A 13555-nucleotide genomic window follows, 5' to 3' on the forward strand; every position below is an offset into this window, starting at 1 on the left:
ATCACCAATATAACTATCTGGCCCCTAAAAAGAGAGATCAGAGAATACTAGCTACATTGTTAATTAATATGAGGTTGAACCAAAGAAGAAGCTTATGGTAGAAAGACTCCCGTGTCCTTAAACAGTATCAGGAGGAAGCCAGCTCTCTGAGGTACAGCTTAGTGTCTGATTTATCCTTACTTTTGTATCCATGAACAGCTGCTAGTGCTTCTATCAGTCACTCTTTATTCAACACATTAAGCAAATCTCATTGATCAGTTCTTCATCTACAGATGCAGCCTGACAGGCTGAATCTACTATATTTGTCTTCTTCCCAGTTTCCTCCTGACTGGTATTCCCTTTTCCCACCAGAGGCCATGAAGGCAGATGCCCACATTTCTTGCAGTGCTGCCTTGTTATTGACATTCATGTGGCTTTATTCTTTGGCAGCTGGGAGGGAGGTTCCTTTCCCTCTCTTGTTCTTAGAGGTCAATTTCAAAATCATAAGCCTTGGGTCCAAAGAACCAATCAAGATGACAAAAAAAATTTCAGAAATATTGTTCTTTTAGTTTTGCCCCTTCTGAGGGTGTAGAAGTAGATGTAACAGCTGCCTTGTTTCTCTCTTATTCTTTCCATTTGCTATGAGCTGTGTAGAAAAAATAGCTCTGAACTTGCTCTCACTTTTAGCTCCCTGTTTCCCAACAGCACTAGTGTGAATCCTTTCTTCTAGCAAAACATTTACAAGTATTGGTAATAAATCTGAATATATAGATTAATTTAAGTTCAATATTTGTTTAATAGGCATCTGGATGCTTCCCATAGGCTTTTTGCTACATGCTTATACTCTAGGTGATTACTAGTTCTTTTCTTATTCTAAATTTCCCTTTAGTGTCAGTCAGACCCAGTTTTCAAGAAATATAGGAAATAAACTACAGGGGGCACCTCTCTGCAGAACTGTTAGAGTTAGAAGGAAAATATTGATTAAAGCCCAAGGAGAATTGAAGCCTACGAATATATTCAGTGTGAACAAAATGGTTAAGACTACAGCAGTGAGCTCTTACAGAAGATGCAAAGCCAGCAAGGACAGAGGGCGAGTCACATTTCCAATGTCTACTAGAATTAAGTTGGGTATAAAGTCCCAACAGTATGCTGAACCACTGATTCTGAATTTGTCTCAACTGACACAAATCAGATTTAAGAAGCAACCAGCTCACTCAGCTTTGTTCTCAAAAAAATAGATTTAGATATTTGAGTTAGATTGTACAGACCTTAATAGGGCCAGCTGAGGGTACAATCCCAGTCCATCTCTCCCCAGTGCACAGAAGGGAATGTGCAAGCTGCGTCATTCTATAGAAGGAACAGTGTGCTGACTTACCTCCAGCCCTTTTAAAGCAATTTACCATCCCTAGGGGAACATGAAGGAGGGAGCCTGCATTCCACAAGCACAGTGATTGCTATTGTCCTTAACATTTGTGTGGTTATATAAAGCTTTCTCTCCTGGTCACCTGTGCTACAGTCATGACCAGTCGGAATCTTTGTGTTCCTTCTGTTTTGTTAGTGTGGCTGAAAATTGTCTTTTATAACTTCCGAAAGCCCAAACAAACCAGAGCATTACCCTGTTGCCACTGGTAGATTATAAAAGATATGATTTGATTATATCTATTTTGTAACATTAAGGTTATTTAATTTATTTGCTGCAACTTTTACCATGTATTTTACAATTTCGAAGTAGAACTGCCACAAACTCAAACCATTGTGAAACCAGAGATCAGTCTTACAGTGATTAATGTAAGAATATTTATCAATAGAAATATTCTTGAAATGTTCCTGATGTTCCTGATTTGTCCCCTTTGTACAATAGAGGGGTGCAAGTTGGAAAGAGTCCATATTATAGGAAAAAGTTGCATGTCTTACATTTACAGGAACATACATGTGTCACTCAGTGGACATGCAGTACGTCATGTACCAATAGATGGTTTGAAATCAATACAGATATATCCTTACTACCATTTTTTTTTCCAGTATGATGATATTGAAAGGCATTTTTCAGAATGATCATTTGGAGTTTTCTTGCTAGTAAATTATACAAGACTCTATCAACTGACATAATAACACATAAGATACAAGCAATTTTAGCAATATTTTTGCAAATAATATTTTGGTAATATTTGCATTCCTCTTGTCTCAACTAATCGTAGACCCTTTCTTAAATACCTTGTGATCTGGGGTCATTACAGAAAGTATGACCTCAGATCAATCCAGGTGACATAAGATTACTTATGGCTTTTATAGTGTATTGTTATTGTTGTTCTTTTTATTGAGGAAGTATCCAAAGTTTCCAGTTAGAATTGAGGGCCACCTGTTATACCAAGCACTATATAAACACACAGAAAGGCAAAATCTCTGTCTTGAAAGTCTTACAATCAAATTTACAAACCAAATCAGTTTAATGGGCTAGATCATTCCATTTAATTGCAGCCTCTATTAAGGTGCTGTTGTGATCCACATTTCCCTATGGGGACTTCCAGGAGTCATTCTCTCTGAAAAGCATTTGAACTAAAGATGGGCCTCATCTGGAAAACTGGATAAAAACCTCCTTCAATTTAGGGGCTGCTCAGATTGGCTCCATGGTTAAATTCCCCTGCTCACATCTAAGGATAGCTATAAAAAAATTACTTTCAAGGCCAAGAGAACACTAGCATATACTCAGTCAGCACCTGATTATTATATACCTAATACATTTGAATGAAGACAACTTTTCATTAATAAAAAATAGATGTGCCTCCTTTAAGCATTTATAGAAAGTGCAACAATATAAGACAAGGGAAGATATTGTTCGAATAGTACAGGCCTATCTGAAGATTATTTTCCTCTTACCTTCAGAAAAAATTTCTTGTAGCTTCCACATCCACTTGCTTTAACTATCCCTCTTCTTGAGAAAATGTTGAGTTATTAGAATCTAATGGTACATGCATCTTAGTGCCTCATACTAAAAGTGGCTAGCTAATATGAACTGTACAGGCATGTCACTTTTCTTTCATTGGAAGCATAGAACTAGATGACAAAAATGGCATAACTGATCAGCTTAGGCCCTTCTCAGTACTCTTCAAGGTGTTTTCTTTACTAAATTGAGAGAATTCATATCAGAGGAGGGTGCAGAGGATGGATGAATGTGTAGAAACAACAATCAGCGTAAATTCCAATTAAATTTAAAAACTGAACTAGTATGTATGTTGAACGTAAGAAAATGTATGCTCAAAGTATAGCATGCAAAGTTCAGGATGTGGGTATTCAAAAAACTGGATTTCCTACACTGGCAGAGAAGGGAGCTAGATGAGCTAATAGTTCTTTTTCATCTCTAATTGCTATGATTCTTTGCTCATATGAAGTCAGGTCCTGGAGCTATAAATAATGTGCAAGTAAAAAGGCTGTGTTGTGTATGGTACCACTGCTCATTCCCTTTCATTGCTTCTGGCTCTCCAGTCACTCTACCTCCTTTGTGAAACTGTGCAGAGTCCTGCATAAGGTACATTATAATTTATCCAGTTCAGGTATTTTGGCTACAAACCCCCTTGAATTTAGGGGATGTTGGAATTCAGATCCACGTCTAAACTCCCCTGCTCCGATACATGGTTAGTTATAACAAATTACTTTGAAGGTCTTTGGGTTCTTTCATGCAGATGTGAGAAGGCAGAATTGGCACTATGATTTGGAACCCTACCTCCCTTAACTGCCAAAATTACCATTCCATTGTGAGTGCTATATAGATTGTAAACTGTTTGGGGCAGAGACTCTCTTTTTGTTTTGTGTTTTTACAGAACCTAATACAATGAGGTCCTGGTTCATGAACATAATAATAATAATAATTATTACTATTATTATTATTATTATTAAATAAATACATATTTTTATTTTACTTAAGGTTCTACATTTATTCTCCCAATAAATGTCAGGAAAGAAAGACATTTTGTGTTTTAAAAACAGCCCCAATACATATCATACATTTGTGTAGATAATACAGATGATATCTTAATTGCAATCACACATGTCAGAAATTATAGTTATCATTTGAATTTGGGGTGGCTGGAAGCACCTGTCTTCCTCTCTGTTTCACAATAAATACAACACCTGGATTTATTCAGTTTGTCCGTTATTGTTTCTGGTATTGGTTTTTTGTATAGGGCAGTGGAAAGGTGAGTTTTGGCCATTGCTATAAATTCTCCAAGACAAAATCAATTCATTCAAAAGAATAGTGTGAAATGTTGTGCAGATAATGAAAGCCTGGATATAACTTGGTCTCCATTTATAAACAAGGTATATCTTGGAGAAATAACAATAGGAAAAGTCTATTACACTTCAGCTTAGGGTCTGTGTATTGTTTGGAAAATAGATATTTGGTTCTCTTCATCTAGTCTTTCCTTGACTGGTAATTGTGCAGGACCAAATGCACAGTACAGAAGTTTCAAAAAAAGGAACATTGATATCCTATCAAGTGTATTCAATTGCAGAATGTTTTACTGAGACATTTTGTGTTCCTATTCACATCCCTAAAAGGACAGGAAAACTCACCTTAATCCCAGGTGTACCTCACTACACATTTTATTTCCATTGCTAACTTTTGCAGCTATTTTACATTCTGCATTACTTTTTCCCTCCTTGTTTTGTAAGATACGACTTGGACAATTATACAGCACAACAATACGGACTTAACCAGAGTCAAAAATGCTAATCGAGAGAACCCACATACTGTGTTCTTCAAGTACACGGCCACCCTAGAACAGCTTCAGGCTACAATTAACTATGCAGAATACTGTGAACAGGAACTTGCTTACCACTGCAAAAAGTCAAGGCTTTTAAACAAGCAAGGTAAGTAAAGCAGACAAATCTTATTATGTTTCATGATACAATAGATATTTAATTTTGCCAAGGTTATGGCATTTTCCACTGTAGTTTGTAAATTCCTTAAATATCTAGCAAACAAATCCCAAATCTACAAGTTGTAGAGTGGGATTTGAGCCAGAAAGAAAAAAAAAAAAAGGTCAGTTCATAATGAGCTTCATTCAAAGCATTAACTACTTTCAAAACCAATGTCTTCCTTCAACCTACAATTTGAAAGAAATTATAACAAAGCCTTTCCTGGCTTGCCTCCAGGGGATTTTTAGATTTTAGTCAAAAAATGGTTAAATATTGGGCAAAAATTTGGTAAAAGGAGCACAATTTGGTAAAAGGAGTGAACAGTGTGCCGTTGTTTCCAAGAAGGCCAATGGCATTTTGGGATGTATAAGTAGGGGCATTGCCAGCAGATCGAGGGATGTGATCTGTCCCCTCTATTCGACATTTGGTGAGGCCTCATCTGGGGTACTGTGTCCAGTTTTGGGCCCCACACAACCAGAAGGATGTGGAAAAATTGGAAAGAGTCCAGTGAAGGGCAACAAAAATGATTAGGGGACTGGAACACGTGACTTATGAGGAGAGGCTGAGGGAACTGGGTTTGTTTAGTCTGCGGAAGAGAAGAATGAGGGGGGATTTGGTAGCTGCTTTCAACTACCTGAAAGGGAGTTCCAAAGAGGATGGCTCTAGACTTTTCTCAGTGGTAGCAGATGACAGAACAAGGAGTAATGGTCTCAAGTTGCAGTGGGGGAGGTTTAAGTTGGATATTAGGAAAAACTTTTTCACTAGGAGGGTAGTGAAACACTGGAATGCGTTACCTAGGGAGGTGGTGGAATCTCCTTCCTTCGAAGTTTTTAAGGTCAGGCTTGACAAAGCCCTGGCTGGGATGATTTAGCTGGGGATTGGTCCTGCTTTGAGCAGGGCGTTGGACTAGATGACTTCCTGAGGTCCCTTCCAATCCTGATATTCTATGATTCTATGAATACACTGCATAAATGTTAGCTGAACTCTTTCAGATACTATGCATCATGTAGCGATTGAATTTGCAAATGGCATGAGGTAAAGTATCGCAGACATTAATATGCCAGTGTCAAAAATACACAAGCACAGAGGAGACCTAAAGTAAAATGCTGAAAAGATAGGAAAAAAGTTATTGTTTTATGAAGAAAATGACAAGGCCTTCTGATGTAGTTAAAGAAATCTTAACAAAATATCATAACTAGATTGTCGTGTTCAAGTCTTATTTTAATTCTCACTGGGTAGAGTGCAATCCATTGAGTTGATTTTAATTTTGAAAATGTATTCTAAATTTTAAAAAATAACTTGAAAAGAAAGATTATATTCGTTCTTCCTTTGTTGATACGTAGATGTTGCAAATCAAGTTCCATTGTCTCCTCTGTCACAAAAATCTGTGAGAGGCGAACAGTCCACTAGAAATTCCAAGATTCTTGTCACAGACCTCACTTGCCATTTTCCTATCAAGGGATTTAGTGGTGCTACAGCAGAAAACTGGTCATTCCTCCATGATCTGTGAGCTCTGCTTTTCTGAGCAGAATGGCTGTCAAGAGCTAAGCAGACATTAGCTCTCTTCTCTGCATCCTACCCTCCTTTCAAAGAGGTTATGGAATGCAATGAATTTCTGCTGAGAGTAGCATTAACTCTAAGGAGAACTGCTGCTCAGAAATCTACCAGGCCTACAGGTGAGCCTACTGCATAAAGTGTTGCTTCCCTGACATTACCTCTCCCTCCATCCCAAACCACTTTCTGACATACAGAGCCCCAACTCCATGGTATACAGGCATGTGGCTCACAATATGCTTGATATGAATACTATGACAGTGATCACCAGGGAGTACACTACAAAGAAGTTACATATCTTAACTCAGAATCTTTTCTTGACCAAAGTACCCAAAAGGTGCCCCTCTCTTCACACACATGCATAATTCCCACTGACTTCAGGGGGAATAAATCATATTAAAGGATTGAATGCAGGATCATGCACAATTAGATTTCCCAAATGTCTGACTTAAATTTCAGTTACAATTGCTAGGATTAATACAGCCATTTCAGAACTGACAATTTTAAGGCGACTGTGAGAGATGAAAGTGTTTGCTAGCACATTTGCTGAGCAAAAATGCAAGACTGTATGACAGGTACAGAAGGGAAAAAGAACAATCCCACTGAGACTGAGATATTAGTATTCAGGATTGGTGAGGGTTACATATATATGTTTTATCAACAAGTTAATGCAGTGAAAACATTGGTCATATTAGACCTTGTCTCATTTTGAATCTTTTCATGCTAGAAGTAGTAAAACTCAGCGACAAAGTGTTTTGAAGAATTTGTAGGGCTTTTTAAAATCAGTTGTAACAGTGCTAACAAGAGCAGTATTAGATAAAGTTTCTACACAATGCACTTTCACTCTGTTCTGGAAAGGACATTTCTACAGGTGAGAGAGTAGGTCAGCCTCCAAGTCCATTCAGGCTTTGGTTTCAGTGCTGAGGTACCAGTTGTCAAAGTTGTTTTTTGTGATGTAGACACGAGTGATGAACTAACAGCTTCCATAAAAATGAGCATCAATTTGTACTTCACCCTTCCTTAAAACCAACCCAAACCCAACTTTTTATTATTTTTTTAAGGGTTATGTTAACTTTTCCTCCCCTCAGTTCTGCATTCACTGTTTTTATTTCTGATCTCCTGGGAAACGGAAAGTAACAGAAATATAGTGAGGAGGCCTGTTGTCTTGGGCCCAGATCTTCATATCAGCCTGAGCTGAACTCAGAGAAGCATGGGGAGACTGAAACTAAATCACAAGCTCTTTGTGTAACTCAGGGATGGTCAGCATATAAATTGCTCCAACTATGTACTCTCTAGCAGAAGGCAGACAGATGGTGGGCTAAGGACTTATCTCTAGACCTATACAGTCTAGTTTTGTAGACACACAAGAGTTGGATAGATCAAATAAGCATACAAACTTTTACATGCTTATCCTAAATAAACTCTGCATCTTTTGAGTTGTGCACATTACTAGTGATAAAGAACTAGAATTAGTGACCATAAAGAATTAGAAATGAGACCATGCTAACCGAGGTCGTGCCAGACTCTTTTTGGCAGGGAGAGGGCTGAGGCCTCTAGTGTTCTCTAGGCCTTGAAAGTAATTGTTTATAGCTATCCTTGGATGTGAGCAGGGGAATTTAGACTTGGATGCAATCTGAGCAGCCCCTAAATTGAAGGAGGTCAGTCAGGCCGCTATGGGGAGCCCTAGATCCTCCGCCTGCCCTGGGCAACACACCCCGGTGGGCAAGGACACGGGTCAGGGGCTGTTCTCCGACAACCCTGTCCCCGACCCAGGCTTACTCCTGTGCTGCTACTGGAGCTGGGTGTCTGGCCAACAGCCACTGCTTTCTCCACTCTGCCTTCACGTACAGAGAGCGGCAGCTGCTACCAGGGGATTATGCGGGGGAGCGGGAGGGGAAAAGCAAACCAACACTGTCCCTGATGCTGACTTCAGAACTCCAACAAAGTTCAGGGATGTTCACAGTTTTGTGCAGACTTTTACAGATATAGGGGAGAGCGGCAAAATTTATATTTAGAACCAGGATCAGATTTCAAAACTTACAAAGTTCAGAGGACTTTGGACTCTATGATTTTGTTTAGAGACTGTCTAAACAAAGACTGTTTACTAATGTAATATGTCACCAACCTGCTTCCAAGTGTTGGCGTGTCTCTAAAGATACCATCAGCCAGGATTTCCACTCCTGAATGTCAGCTCGCTAGTGAAAGACAGGCAGAACTCCCCAAACTCTTGAAGAGTTTGGTCCCTAAGGACTGTGGTAGCAGGATGGAGCACAAGTCAGTCACCACATTGGTATGTGACCATCCTGCTCAGACTAACCACTGCCTTTTGAAATTTCCAATGAGTTTCTTGTTGGCTATAGTCAACAAAGAAGTTCCTTGTAGGGCTATGTTTGCTCTGGTAGCCATTTGGCTTTTTATTCCCAGGATTCTTATCCACAGAGGACTCCTCTGATGTCACGTATGCTTCCAATGCAGAACAGCACAAGGATAATGACTCTTGCAGGAGGATCATACATTCCCCAAGTGTTTAGAATGTATGTTGAGAAGTGAAGAAGAATACTGTAGCAAACTGAAAATACAGGAAGAAAAGGAGTACTTGTGGCACCTTAGAGACTAACAAATTTATTTGAGCATAGGCTTTCGTGTAGCTCATGAAAGCCTATGCTCAAATAAATCTGTTAGTCTCTAAGGTGCCACAAGTACTCTTTTTCTTTTTGCGAATACAGACTAACAGGGCTGCTACTCTGAAACCTGAAAATACAGGGTGAGTTTTAGGAAGGCAAAATTCAGCCAACCTGATTGCAATTTTAGCATGTATCTTCTCAAATTAGCTATTTTATTGCACTCTGAATACAATTTTGCAAGATCTTCTTCACAAACATTGTCCTATTTAAGATCACAACTGTTCAATCGCTGATTGAATGCATTTTGTGTGTGCATTTCCTTGGATCATTAGAATTACCAAATAAAAGAATTCAGTCACATATAGCTAACTACTATACCATTCTTGACATTTAAACAAAATCCAAATAACATCTTGCAGAAGAATATAGCTTGTTCTCTTTAATTGAACAATATGAACACAATACAAGATAAGATATTTGAAATTCAAATAAGTACATTATCAAATTGACCACATAAGTTTATCCTTTTCACTACTGTGATCCGTAATCTCTACTGGGCATGTCTGACAAGTGCAGCATTTGATGATAGTTATGTGAAATAATTTTGGGACATGTAGTATAAAAAGTAATTTTTATTGGAACAATTCTTAGGAATGCATTGCACTCAGTCTTCCCTATGCAGAGCATATAAATGATTCCAGTGAAGAATTGCTATGCTAATAATTTTGTGTGTTCATTTTGAAGAAGCTGCATCAAATCCCTTTTTCTCCCATTTTGTTTAGCAATATTCACTGCCAGAGCAGAGCTAGCTAATCACTATGATCCTTTAGTAGTTATACTGCTCTCTCGCTAGTATGCAAACAAATGTGTTAGGATTGCTTTTAAAGATAGTCCAGTGTCTCCAGTTAAAGAGCAGGAACATTCACTCCCAACTACAGGACCAGAGTTTCTGAGCAGTTGAAACAGGAGAAATATCTTGGTGTTATATATGTATGTTTTGTTTTGTTTATTTTTTAAAGTGCTGCCTCATAAAGAATTTATTAACCTTCTCTAGCTTTTCTTCCCTCTGTGATGGGCTGCAAACACAGATACTGATGCTAGACATTGATACCACTGAGCATGTCTGACTTTTCTAGGAACTGTTTTTAGGCCTGCTGGGCTGGCAGTTGTGTGGTAATGAATTCAGTCAATATGTTTACGAGCTGAGAGATTGTAAGCATAACAGAGGTCTTCTCTAACAGTGAGTTATAATAAGTCATGGCAGTTACAAGTAAGACTGAAGCTGGGTTAAGTGCCAGCCTCTTGGTGTGGGCCCACTGCTGAAAACTTGAGAGCTTCAACAATACACAAACCAAGTGCCTCTATGAGGCACCATGCCATTTGACAGCACTTGTTTCCTCTCACGCCCTGACTTTGCAGTCATTTCATCTTTCACCTTTCTTCACTCTCATTTAAGATGGATTACCGTCAGGCTTCATATCCGTTAGCAATTATCTTTTTCTGTATATTTTGTGGTTTTACTGCTCTGGTTACTTGGCAGCATCTTTAAACCTAATATGCAGTACTGCAGAATTAAGAAGACATCCAGCTCTATCATTTTACTATAATCAATGCTGAATGGGTGCATTGCACAGAGATATAGTAGGCTCTGAGAAACTTTGCTGTTAGTCACTGGATACATCACCTGGGTTATGTAGCACAACCATTAACATGATTTCTACAGTCTCAGACTACATAAATTCTGCAGCTGTTGTGTGTGATCTAACTCATGACTACTGACATTTCTGATTCTCACCACACAGTAGTACTAAGCCAGATGCTTAATATGCAGCAAAGGTGTGTTTAGTATTCTCAGTAATTAAATGAATCCATTTATAATGCTTTTTACTCTTCTCATTTCCTCACTGGTATTTCCATGATCTCAAATTGATCTTTGCCTCAGAGTATAAATTAACTTGATTTTTAGGGTGACGGCATCTCTTTTTTCATGTGCTATTTTAAAAGAAAGTACATAAATGGACTGCTTAAGATAAATTATTCTAATATCATGCCTGACTGAGCAAGAACTACCAGATCTCTTTTCCACTAATATAAGCAAAAATCTGTTGACTATCATTTAATCCCTGATAATGAAATATTAAAATGAATAATTGGTTAGCATTTTTAAAGAAATGTGGTCATTTTTTAAAATTGTTTTTTTCTATAATGCTTGGAAATTTGTTTGGGTGAGGGAAATTGGGAGAAGCAGGAACTGGGATCAGATATTAATTTTCCTCTAATGTGTCTTTTAGATGGGATTCCATTGAGCTGGTGGGTTGGAAGAACCAATGAAACACAAACTTACTGGGGAGGATCCTTGCCTGATGTTCAAAAATGTGCTTGTGGATTAGAGGGGAGCTGCATTGATTCCCAACGTTACTGCAACTGCGATGCTGACAGAAATGAATGGTGATTTTTGTATTGTTTGCTTGTGCTCAATTCTTTGCTGTTGAAAAACAAACTCAAAAATTATATAGGATTTAGCAGCTATGAACAAGCAGTGCTATTAGGAACAAAAACATACAAACCTGCAACATATGCTGCTACCCCCAGTTCAAAATAAGATTTCTCACCATAATTAGCTAAATTAAGGGGTAAATATATAATATTTTGCTGTGATTTCTTGTATTTAGTTGCTATTTGAGGATGATATATTTTTATATTTAGACTGTCCAATTTTCAGTAAATTGCTTGTTTTGCCAGTGGTTAAAGGCTTACATTTGGTATGTATTTCAGTCATTAAAATATTGAAGCTAATCGGATTTAAACTATGTTTTAGTTGAGCAAAGCATTCATTTCACATATTTAAGGTTTTTTATTATCCTTTTTCTTTACGCCTTTGAGTTTAATAATGTTCTTTAATAGACTCAACGAGATTCTTTATCTAAGAATTTAGAGGGTAAAATCCTGGCCTCATTGCAGTCAATGGGAATTTTGTAATTGACTTCAGCAGAGCAGGGATTTCACAGACTTCTGACTAGCTCAGCAGGCTACAGCTGAACTCTACTGATATTTCCCATTTGCAAAACTCAGATCCTCATCTAAACTCTGTAGTCACCTTGCATCATTTATCATAGTTCAAATACGGTACAAATTAGATACGAGCTGAAGCCATGAAGCTAGATCTGAATCAGAGTTAAGACTTCTCCAAAGTTTGCAGTAGGGGGTTGGATTTAGTGTTCTGTTTCAGTAACAACTCTAGTCCATTTTAGTTAGTTATTTACAGAAGTTAGGAAAATTTAAATGAAAAAAATTCCACTTAATGGAACTTCTTAAGTATGTTTAATCTATACAAAACACATGTACTGAGCAGGCAATGCATGCACACAGATTTGTGTTATAGTTATGCTTGTGTCAGTGGTGTGTGAATATTTACATTCTTGCTGAAGTCTTCATGCTTTTCACACATTTGGGAGTCTGTAGTGGACCATGATGTTTGGCCAAGCAACCAGTGGGTCCTACTCAATTCAGTGACAGCTTCTTGTTACCCAGCATATTTTAAAATGAAGCCACTTATTTAGATATTTAATATGGATTTAGGAGCTTAACTTTAGGCACTCAGTTTTGAAAATCTTGGCCTAAACATATTATTGCTAAGGCCTTTTGTGTTACAGCATTTTTACAGTTAGACAGAACAAGATTTTCAAAAATTACTAGTGAATTTGAGATCTTCAATTTTTGGTTCCCAGACTGACACATCTTAAAGAGGCCTCATTTTCAGAAGTGCCACCCTCTGAGATTCCATCCTGTTGATGCTGTCTGAAGTCAACCAGCTAAAATCTGAGGCATCCAAAATCACTAGTCACTTCTGAATATCCTGGCCAAAATGTTCATGTTAGGAAGGGAAATACACTAAAGAAAATTTCAAAAGACATCAATTTTGTGGAGTACTATGAATGAGGTATGATAAATATTCTGAACTTAGAAGTCCTATCTTGCTCCAAAACAGTGGGAAGTTCCCCCTGGAGTGCCACCTGGAACTGGGGTAAACACTGAGCCCTCTGACCCACCAACCTAGCTCCTTTTCAAGCTGTCCAGCCTGCACTTTCACCAGCATTCACCCACGTAGTGACCTAAGTTACCTGTAAGCTGTGCGGCCCTGCAGCAGCCTATTTAGTGCCGCGCAGGTGCTTAGGGAACCCACCCGGGGACCTGCCATAGCAGGGGGAGGTGCCCCACCCAGTCTGGCCCCCAACCTGCCACAGGAGGGGCACCTCTCCCTCAGCCCCAACTCACCCTGCAGCCCAGACCTGTCGCGGCCAGAGTGGCCCCGGACCCAGCTGTGGCCAGATCAGGCCCAGGTGTGCCAGGTTGGCCCCAGGCGCAGTGCAGTCCAGCCCAACCCCAGAGTGGCCCGGCCCCAGGCGTGGCCTGGTAGGCCCTCCCCCGACCTGGACCTCCTGGGGCCAGGGGAGGGGCACCTATCCTGCAGCCCCAGCCCCAGA

The 13555-nt window shown here is 39.0% G+C and overlaps 1 protein-coding gene across 3 annotated transcripts in view; it reads left to right on the forward strand.

Moving 5' to 3' along the window:
- The window catches only part of CNTNAP4 (contactin associated protein family member 4), a 311799-nt gene that overhangs the window by 244207 nt on the left and 54037 nt on the right, over positions 1 to 13555 (forward strand). For all 3 annotated transcript variants that reach the window (XM_075128638.1, XM_048850192.2, XM_075128637.1), the window contains 2 exons: positions 4648 to 4845; positions 11363 to 11519. In XM_075128638.1, coding sequence (XP_074984739.1) covers positions 4648 to 4845; positions 11363 to 11519 — 355 coding nt within the window. The remainder of the gene's footprint in view (positions 1 to 4647; positions 4846 to 11362; positions 11520 to 13555) is intronic.

This window comes from Caretta caretta, chromosome 5, assembly GCF_965140235.1.
Source record: "Caretta caretta isolate rCarCar2 chromosome 5, rCarCar1.hap1, whole genome shotgun sequence".
Classification (NCBI taxonomy): Eukaryota; Metazoa; Chordata; order Testudines; family Cheloniidae; genus Caretta; species Caretta caretta.